Consider the following 10,059-nt stretch of genomic DNA (forward strand, 5'->3'; position numbering starts at 1 on the left):
CACACACACGCACACACACACACACACATATATATATATATATATATATATATAGACCAAAATGGCTGAATGCCCACCTTATTCACCCCAAATGGGTGCCTGGAATCAAAATGGCGGTCTTGCGGCTCACTCGTGGTCATGGCTGCTTGAGATTTGTTCGTGGGTTGTGTTATGACAGACGTGTCCATTCAATTGCATGCAGATTGGAGAAACTGGTGACGGGTTTTTTTCTGTTTCATTTTGTTTTGTTTTTAGACTTCTCGAGATGGTTGAGTATGTTTTTTTTTTTTTTGGTTTTGGTATGAAACGTCTCATGCTTTTCTCTCAACATATAAATTGTGACTTTTGTCCTTTTAGACACTTTGGGGTAAAATTGACCCAGCCAGATCTTAACAGGAGGGTTCAAGCTGATTTACTTTAAAAGCATTTTTTATGATGATGATGATGATGATGATGATTATTATTATTATTTCCTTCTCTCTCTCTCTCTCTTTCTCTCGTAGTCTTTTTAAATTATCATCCACAGAGGATTGGTTGCCATTTCATTGGCTTTTCCGACGCTTTTATCACTTTTATCCACTGTTTTCTATTTCTATCTAGCAATCTTATTTATTCATACAGTAATAGGAGGACTTGTCGTCTGAGATCTTCCAGAGTCTCTTTATTGATTGATCTTTTTTTTTCTACCTTTTTTCTTAATGGAGACAATCTTGCCCACATCAACGCACACACAAAAAACAAACAAACAAAAACAGGACAAAAGGATGTGTGCGTGTGTATGTGTGTATGTGTGTGTGTGCGTGTGCGTGTGCGTGTGTGTGTGTGTGTGTCCCTCATGAACAAAGACGCCCCAAAATTTGCACACGACGCCGTCGCCATGGAGCTCTCTGTTTACAAGCAAAAGGATTGCTATTTTATACTCCACCTCGATGGACTTTGGACGTTTTTCCTGGCGGGAATTTGGATTTTATTTTATTTTATTTTTTTCCCCAAAACTGAAATCCCATGGACTGCTCAGAACAAGAGATTCCTCAGAATCAGAGATTTCTCCGAATGAGAGAATCCTCAGCGTGAGATATTCCTGAGCCGGAATGAATGTGTGTGTATGTGTACATATCTACAGTATATGCTATGTATATGTTTGTTTGTAATAAGATGCAGAGTGTACAGTTATTTTTCTCCCCCCACCCTCCCTCCAGTCTCTCCAACGTTTTTCTTCTCTTTCTACCAATTGAGGTCGTTCCAACACAAATGCACAGAGAGAGAAAAGAAAAAACAACTGTCAAAAATGCGACTTTTTTTTTTCTAGCGTTTCTTCGGAGGGCGATTGTAAATACAAGCAGGTGATTTGATTTGTTTGGTCCATAATCAGCTGTGGCTTCCACTTGATTGGTTGTGGGTTGTCGTTCAGAGATCTATATTTATTCCGGCAACTCTGATGTATTGACGCATTATTTGGGATCCTTTGGTGACGTTGCTTTTTTTTTTCTTTCATAATACTAAGTGTGCCTCCTTATTATCTTCTATTTACTTATTTACTCATTCCTGGCCCCCTTCCTCCCTTTTGACAAGCCATATAAAAGCGTCCTACCCCCAATCCGAACACCTTTGCCCCTCATGCCTCCACTCTTGTTTTTTTGGGGGGGGGGACAGAACGGATTTTGTTTTTGTTTTGTTTTTTTTTTGGTGTATATTGTTGGAAGAGTGCTGTGGAAGAGTGCTGTACATGAATGTGGCTGTTCTGATGATTTCATTCTTGCTGTCATAACAATAATAACAATAATATGAATAATATGGATGATAATAATACTTGGGTTTTGTTGATTGATGGGGTCGGCGCATGTGCAGTTGATAATGACCATGTCGTAATCCTTTTGGAGATTACTTTCCTTGTTGTTTTGGGGTTTTTTTCTTTTCTTATTTTCTTTTGAATACACCGGAAATTTATATTTTTCGGGCGGGTGAATCTGGAGGTAGAAATGAAATAAATTATTAAATTCTTAACCTGGTGTGCTTTTGCGTCCTCTTTATTTATTTTTTTATATTGTTTTATGCTTGAGCAGGTGGTTTTATTTCGTTTGGATAGCCAAATAGCCAAAGAAGGTTTTTAATTTGAAAAAGTGATTTTTTTTTTCTTGATTTGATTTTTTTTTCTAGTTTTATTTTAATAACCTTTTCAATCCAAACACAACGATGGTGGAACAATGACTGTTCGGACGTAAGGGTTCGGGTTAGAAAAGCTCACATCTCACTTATCTCTCTTTCCGATCACCACGTTGCCAGAGGAAACAAGACACAAAGTGGAAGCCAATGAGGAGTAGCCTACGTTTTACAACATCTGCTTGGACACGCAAATAGCAACAGAGAGTTATGAAGCGGTTGTGAAACTGACATTTGAAGAAAAAAAAAAAAGAACCAGCCTATTATCTTTTGTGTTCATGAGTTGCACATCATTCATTTCCATTTATCGAAATCCAATTTGGACGGTGAAAGTTGCTAAATGTCATGAATGACAGGGGCAACCGCTCAGTGAGATACCACCTTCATCCCTAACCCAATTTCTACCTTCCCCAAAGGACAGTAGTGCAAATTTGACAACACTCTTGTGTATTATAGGTGGTGTACCTAATGTTGTGGCCAGTAGGATCACATCAAAGTTCGGCCCAACGCACGTTCTTGTCATCAAGTGAATTATAAAGCTAATTTCTAAACACTTACCAATTCATAAATAGGATGTCACTTGTAAAGGTGAAAGAAAATAAGTGGTAAATATGCTGAATATTTGTATTTGAATGTCACATTGAAACTTGGCTGAAAAAAAAGACGAACTGCATATGGGAATGCAAAATCTGTCTTGAGGGGACCGGTTGCCCTCCATTTCAGTGCTCAAGGTTGCCCGCACAGGTGTTTCCATCATAGCGTTGACTGATCGGTCGTCTGATGAGCTTCACGCCAGCAGCAGCAGTCACAAGGACGCCGTCAATTTGCAGTGGCGGTTCTGGGGGGGGGCCAACGGGGGCCAGTGCCCCTGTAGCACTGATTCTGGCCACCCCTGTGGCCCCCCCTCCGAACGTAGAATACGCAGTGGCGCAGAGTTGCAGACGCGAGAGGTGGAACCAATGTGCGTGGCTTAACATTCTAGTCGGACCCTTTAGTGTGCTGCAACACTCAAAATTGAGCGGGAAAATGAGAAGCAGTCCGCAGAGAAGCAAATTACCATGACACGAGTGCTATTTTCGACACGATTTATATTTTCAATGTAAAATCACAAAACGAAACAAGCCCCCAACAGTAGCATTATTAAGTCTAATTCCTCTTCACTTAAACATTTAAAACTGACATTACAAAGAAAAACTGACATTACATTATATTTCTATATGAAAAAGAAACACATTAATCCAGACACAGAGAGTCAGATGATGATAGTGGTGAGAGATTTGAAGAGGAGCAAGTTGAAAGCACCAGAGAGGGAGAGACAGAGGACACGGGCTTTATTTTCAGAGCGAGGACTCAGAGCAGGAAAGGGATACAAATGAAGATCCTGAGAATTAGGAAGATGAGACTGCAATAGAAGTGGAGTGTGAGACACAGACAGAGGATATTTGCACAAGACAGCGAACCGGAGGCGAAAGTCCTTCTCATCAAGCGCTTGTACAGGTACCAACGAGGCCGCGCATTGGACGTGATTGCGCTCGGATGGCAAATCGTTTCGAAACCAATCCAAGAGGACATTTCGCTGCCTTTATTACGAACCAGGCGCATCGTTCAATGGTCGTCAAGCAGCCCAAACGCTTTCTTATCATCTAGTTTAGCTGTGATGAAAGAGCGATCTCAAAGACGAGTTGGATTTTCTCTGGTTTTGCTTTGAATGTCGGCCAAATCAGTCACATTATGAAGTGCAAGCAGCGTCATTTTCCCAACACGATTGTGAAAGCAAAAAAAAAAAAAGTTATGACTCTGTAAAACAGGTGACAATGCACTAATTTCTGCCCAACGTCTCAATGCTAAGGGTAATTTTTGTGTTCGTTTTAAATGCCTAGCACCACTAAAGGTGCCTTTTTTGGACATGTATACAAAAACAGTTCATAAGTGTCTTAAGGTAATATTATACATTACTAATGCCATACATTGGGATCACATTTTCTTAAACGGAGACATGATCATAGTTTAGCTGTGATGAAAGAGCAATCTCAGAGACGAGTTGGTTTTTTCACGAGACCTGCTTTGATTGTCAGCCAAATCAGTCACATTATGAAGTGCAAGAAGCGTCATTTTCCCAACACGATTGTGAAAGCAAAAAAAAAAAAGTACGATTGTGAAAGCAAAAAAAAAAGAAGTTATGACTCTGTAAAACCGGTGACAATGCACCCATTTCTGCCCAACGTCTCAATGCTAAGGGGAATTTTTGTGTTCGTTTTAAATGCCTAGCACCACTAAAGGTACATTTTTTTGGACATGTATACAAAAACAGTTAAGTGTCTTAAGGTGATATTATACATTACTAATACCATACATTGGGATCACATTTTCTTAAACGGAGACATGATCATGACAATATGGAGGCACTTTTAATGTTGTGAATACAGTGACAGCCCTTGTGTGAAACAGAAGACGATGTTTTTCACTTCCCCCTCCTGCGAAAACGATTCTCCGCAGGGCGGTGGTGGAGTCGGTGCACAAGCTGGATGTCATCATTGGCAGCAAGGCGTCGTACAGGGAGGTCTTCAAGCCCGAGAACATCAGCCTGCGTAACAAGTATGCTTTCACAACACCCTTTTGACCGAAACCAGAGATCAAATTCCCAATTGTCTTAATAAAAAGCAAACCAACATGATTTATCAAATGACATGAAGTATTAAACAGCGACAGTTGTTGTGCTACTTCTTCAGCATTATTGAAGGCATGTGGAAAAGCTGAGACTTTCTCCAGAGCACGAGATGTTCACGAACTTGTGTACAGACTGCAGATGAAAAGCACATGTGCAAAGCTACAACCGGCTCAGGCAAAACCACGCTGCCAATTTTACAACTTCACTCACTTAGCACAAGCTGGCAGCCTTTACTTTGGGTTAGCTCCCTTGCTACGAACGTACTAGGACCGTTTCACTCTTTAGGCACAACTAACGTCGAAAATCTGCATCCCATCTCACAGAAGTGCATTTTGCGCCATAATTATTTTAATTGTATTAATTTGGGTGTTTGCTTCCTTTTGCTAACTCGGGGCCTGTGTCAACTAATTGAACAATTGCCATGTTCCCAGTGGTAGCTCATTCCTGCCCTGACGGACTTCTTCTTTTTCTCCTTTTTGATGGTGTTGGTGTTGTGCTCAGGCTGAGGGAGCTGTGTGTCAAACTGATGTTCCTGCACCCAGTGGACTACGGCCGCAAGGCGGAGGAGTTGCTGTGGAGGAAGGTTTACTACGAAGTCATCCAAGTCATCAAGACCAACAAGAAGGTAAAGCGTTTCTCGTGTGCAATGGCCACATAGTGCTCCAAATAAGAGTCCTAGCGTGCCGGCTTCAAGCTCTGTATTTGTCGCTCCGAGTTGAAGGTTCGTATAGATCTGACACAGAAGACAAAAGAGAATTCACCCTCGTATATTTACACAGCAAAATGTTGACCGAAACCACTTTTCGGCGCTCCCAAGTCTGCTGCCTTCATACGAGCACATAATGTGAATTGCCATAGACAGGCTAATGGAAATTAGCATCGCTGTTTGGGTAATTGTAAACCTTCAAATAACTGCTACTTTAACACACACACACACACACACACACACATGTTTGGGTAATTGTAAACCTTCAAACAACTGCTACTTTAACACACACACACACCGCAACAGCACAAATGTGGCGTACAGTACTCGCAGGCACTTGTTTCCGTTACGTCTCAACCTTAGTTGGCGTCCTTCTCTGCCTCTGTCCTCCAGTAGAGGTCAGTGCTGCGCAGCATATTGTGCTACTACGATAAAGGCATGCAACTCTAAATTCGGACTTGGCTGTAAACTGTAAGAAGCCATCAAGAACGGTCCCTCAAAAATTTGCTGCATAGTATCGACCGCGAGCAAAGTAGCGCAATGCACCCCCCCCCACACACACACACACCCTCACCCCCTGTATGCCTTTGTGACGGCAACTTGTGTCTTCTCAGCACATCCACAGCCGCAGCGTCCTGGAGTGCGCCTACCGCACGCACCTGATTGCCGGCGTGGGCTTCTACCAGCACCTGCTGCTCTACATCCAGTCGCACTACCCGTGCAGATGTTTCTCTGACCGACTTTTGATAACAAGTCGTGCCTGCTAAGTTGGTGTTTCCATGTCACCCGCAGGCCGGAAGAAGGTGCTGTCGGCCTCCCCCAAGGAAATGGAGTGGGCCCAAATGGCCTGTCACCGATGCCTGGTCTACCTTGGCGATCTCGGTAGGTACCCCGGCAAATAATCGCGTCCGTCCAATGAGGAAATACAACCATGAGCAAATGGCTAGTAGTTTGAACTCTCTTGTTAACCAAAACAGCAGCACATAAGCAGTCTCTTGGATAAATGAAAATATGGATTGTCAGTCTTAATGATCCTCCTTTATGTCTACAACTCGGTTTTGACATATTCCCTCCACAATGTTGCCTGCGTCCATTTTGCGCAGTGCGGAGTCACACGACCTTTTTGTTTACTTTCGGCTCTTCTCATTCCGCTGTAGTCATTCTTTTTGCGTCACTTTCGCTTGACATTAAATGTGTGTTGTTTTGAATAAAGCATCAGTAGTTATCAAAGTCAAGAAATCGTGTTGTCTCCAGCGCGCTATCAGAACGAGCTGGCCGGCGTGATGCCTGCTAAGTTGGTGGTTCCATGTCACCCGCAGGCCGGAAGAAGGCACTGTCAGCCTCCCCCAAGGAAATGGAGTGGGCCCAAATGGCCTGTCACCGATGCCTGGTCTACCTGCTGTCCGTCATGCCGCATGTTGGTGAGTGCGCTGTCTTTGAGGCAGCCTTCATAAAAAAGTTACTGACACTGAAGGTTCCAGAATGCCGCGAAATTGCGGTATTTTGATCCCAAAATTTGATATACACCCAACTGAAAATGCCGTGATCCGCCCACCTTCGCTTTGCTAATGTTAATCGTAAGCGAGGGACAGTGAAAATATGGATTGTCATGATCCTCCTTTATGCCTAGAACTCGGTTTTGACATAGTCCCTCCACAATGTTGCCTGCATCCATTTTGCGCAGCGCGGAGTCACACGACCTTTTTGTTTACTTTCGGCTCTTCTCATTCCGCTGTAGTCATTCTTTTTGCGTCACTTTCACTTGCCATTAAATGTGTGTTCTTTTGAATAAAGCATCAATAGTTATCAAAGTCAAGAAATCGTGTTGTCGCCGTTCATCTCCAGCGCGCTATCAGAACGAGCTGGCCGGCGTGGAGGCGGAGCATCTGGCTGAGAGGTTCTACCACCAGGCGCTGTCCGTCATGCCGCATGTTGGTGAGTGCGCTGTCTTTGAGGCAGCCTTCATAAAAAAATTGACTGACACTGAAGGCTCCAGAATGCCAAGAAATTGTGGTATTTTGATCCCAAAATATGATATGCACTCAACTTCGCTTTGCTAATGTTAATCGTAAGCGAGGGACAGTGTTCAAATTTGGCCCGATTGTCTGTGCGGGTGTGCGTGTCGCTAGTTGAAGGGTTAAAATGCTTTTCTTCTCCAGGGATGCCTTTCAATCAACTGGGGACGCTGGCTGGAAGCAAGTTCTACAATGTGGAAGCAACCTACTACTACCTACGCTGGTGAGTGGCGCTCCACGCGCCGGCCCCTCGTCTCTTTCTCGCGTCTCGACTGAAACCTCCCTGTTGTGTTTTTGCCCGCCCCCAAAGCATCCAATCCGAGAGCCCCTTCGAGGGCGCTTATGGCAACCTGAAGCGCCTCTTTGACAAGGCGGCTAAGATGTACCAGCAAGTGAAGAAGCAGGAGATGAAAAAGCTTTCGCCGTCTCGACAGAGGTGAGGACGCTCGCCTTGTGGCAGGATTATATATTTATCGTATATTGGTAGATTTATTGTCGCGCTCCTTTCTAGAGGGAAATAAGTTTGTGTGCCTTTAAAAGGTTTGACATAATGAGGGACATCAGATGAGGGAGTCAGTCGGCTCAGCCTCTTATTTCAGTCCGAACGTCTGCTCCTTGTGAGTGTCTTCATTTTGCATTTGTGTGGTTAGCTGTCCCATTCAAAAAACTTTACAATTTCCATTTGTCTTTACTTTTTATTTATTTATTTGTTTGTTTGTTTATTGCCATTATTTTATATCACAAAAAAAGTTGATGTTTTTAGGGGACGAGAATTTCTGTGGGCAAAATTAATGCAGTTGATATATCGTACAAGTCAGTCAAAATGTCACCGTATTCCTATGCAAGCAATTTAGATTAAAACTGTCCATAATCCCTTTTGAAAAATGGGTGCACTTGATTACATACCTCGCCACAATTTCTCAAGTCTTTATCAAGCATCAACAAACAAGTTAAATGCCAAACGTTTTTTTGTTTTTTTTGTTTTTTTTTTTTTACTGTCAAGTTGTACCCGGGGGACTAACAAGCTTTTCTAATGACTCGGAGATTGAACGTGACCACGCATTACACTTGAGCAACAGCAGGAAGCCGCTTGCCTTCAAACTAAATGGAACGGAACCCTACTTAAAGTTGTCGTTAACATCTGCAACTGGCCTCTGCTTGCTTTCAATTGACAGAAGCAGCTGAACTCAAATGGTTTTTTGTGTGTTTTTTTTTTTTTCCTGATGGTCGTAAATGCATTACCTGCAGATCCAGAGACATCAAGCGTCTCCTGGTGAGCTTCATGTACCTGCAGAGTCTGTTGCAACCCAAGAACAGGTGAGACTAGCCACATGGACTACATACCCTCCCCCCCCCTTTTTTTTTTCTTTGACTCATATACTGTTATATCCCATAAAACATTTCTTCACTTTTCAGTCGCCACGCTGAAAGAATGTTTTCCCAATTTTTCCAGCCTGATGGAGTCCGAGTTGACCTCGCTGTGCCAGTCGGTGCTGGAGGACTTCAACTTGGTGCTCTTCTACCTGCCGGCGGCACTGCCGCTGCGCGGCCATAACGCCGCCGCACGCCACTCCCTCAGCGAGGAGGACGAGGAGCAGCAGCAGCAGCAGCAACAACAACAACAACAACAACCTGCCACCGATGGCTCCTGTGCCGTGCTGCCCGACGCGCTGGTCTTCAAGATGGTGGTGACGTGCCTGATGGTGGTGCACAGCCTCAAGAGAGGAGGTAGGACCAATGAATGTTTTTTTTTTTTTTTTTTTTACCGTTCTCCTGCCCTATATTAAATGGCTGGGAAGTGCATTAGTAACCGTGGCTCTTCTTTCCTACATGTGAGAGCCTTACCATAAGTATACTGTTAAAACACACGATTTCTTTAAAAAAAAAAAAAGTCCAATGGCAAGTGTGTGACACATGAACTGTGATGTAACAGTAAGCACGAATTCCTTCACGCAGTTGCCATTTTCCCATTAGCCAGGGCTTTGGCACCATCTTGTGGTAGTGTTGGGCATTGTACAAAAAAAGCGTGAAAATACGCAGCAAGTCTCGGCTCCACAAAACCAAATGAATGAGTGAATTTGTAAATAGCTGCAAGGTGCGAGGTCACTGTCATTTCATCATTTGGTTGTGTTGCAGGCTCAAAGCAGTACAGCGCGTCCATCGCTTTTACGCTGGCACTCTTCTCCCATCTGGTGAACCACGTGAACATTCGGCTGCAGGCTGAGCTGGAGGAAACGGAGAGCCAGGTGCCGCAGCTGAACACGGACGCCACAGGTGAGTGTCCGCCCAGCGAGGCCAATTTACCCGCACTGGGAGCTTCTCTTGACCAATGTTTTAGCAGATGGGTTGGGTGAAGCTCTGCCTCTTTCAAGCAACTATACTGTCAAAGCCAAAAGGTTAAACAGATATTTGAGCTACCAGTGTGAAGATGTTGACGGGCTGGGAAGTGTTGGTGTCGTGCCCTATGCTACTAAAGTGATGACTTATCAGGTGGATGATTTTTTTTTTTT

At 43.6% G+C, this 10,059-nt stretch overlaps 1 protein-coding gene across 1 annotated transcript in view; it reads left to right on the forward strand.

The window, feature by feature from the left end:
* Positions 1–3,599: 3,599 nt before the first annotated feature.
* The window catches only part of smg5 (SMG5 nonsense mediated mRNA decay factor), a 12,517-nt gene continuing 6,057 nt past the window's right edge, over positions 3,600–10,059 (forward strand). Inside the window, 10 exon segments of the mRNA XM_019863621.1 lie at positions 3,600–3,657; positions 4,657–4,755; positions 5,330–5,453; positions 6,149–6,416; positions 7,380–7,469; positions 7,694–7,772; positions 7,860–7,985; positions 8,798–8,866; positions 9,003–9,277; positions 9,686–9,894. Of these exon segments, the coding sequence (XP_019719180.1) occupies positions 5,355–5,453; positions 6,149–6,416; positions 7,380–7,469; positions 7,694–7,772; positions 7,860–7,985; positions 8,798–8,866; positions 9,003–9,277; positions 9,686–9,894 (1,215 nt within the window). The 5' untranslated portion in view covers positions 3,600–3,657; positions 4,657–4,755; positions 5,330–5,354.

The sequence above is a fragment of the Hippocampus comes genome, unplaced genomic scaffold, assembly GCF_001891065.2.
Source record: "Hippocampus comes isolate QL1 unplaced genomic scaffold, H_comes_QL1_v1.1 scaffold249, whole genome shotgun sequence".
Classification (NCBI taxonomy): domain Eukaryota; kingdom Metazoa; phylum Chordata; class Actinopteri; order Syngnathiformes; family Syngnathidae; genus Hippocampus; species Hippocampus comes.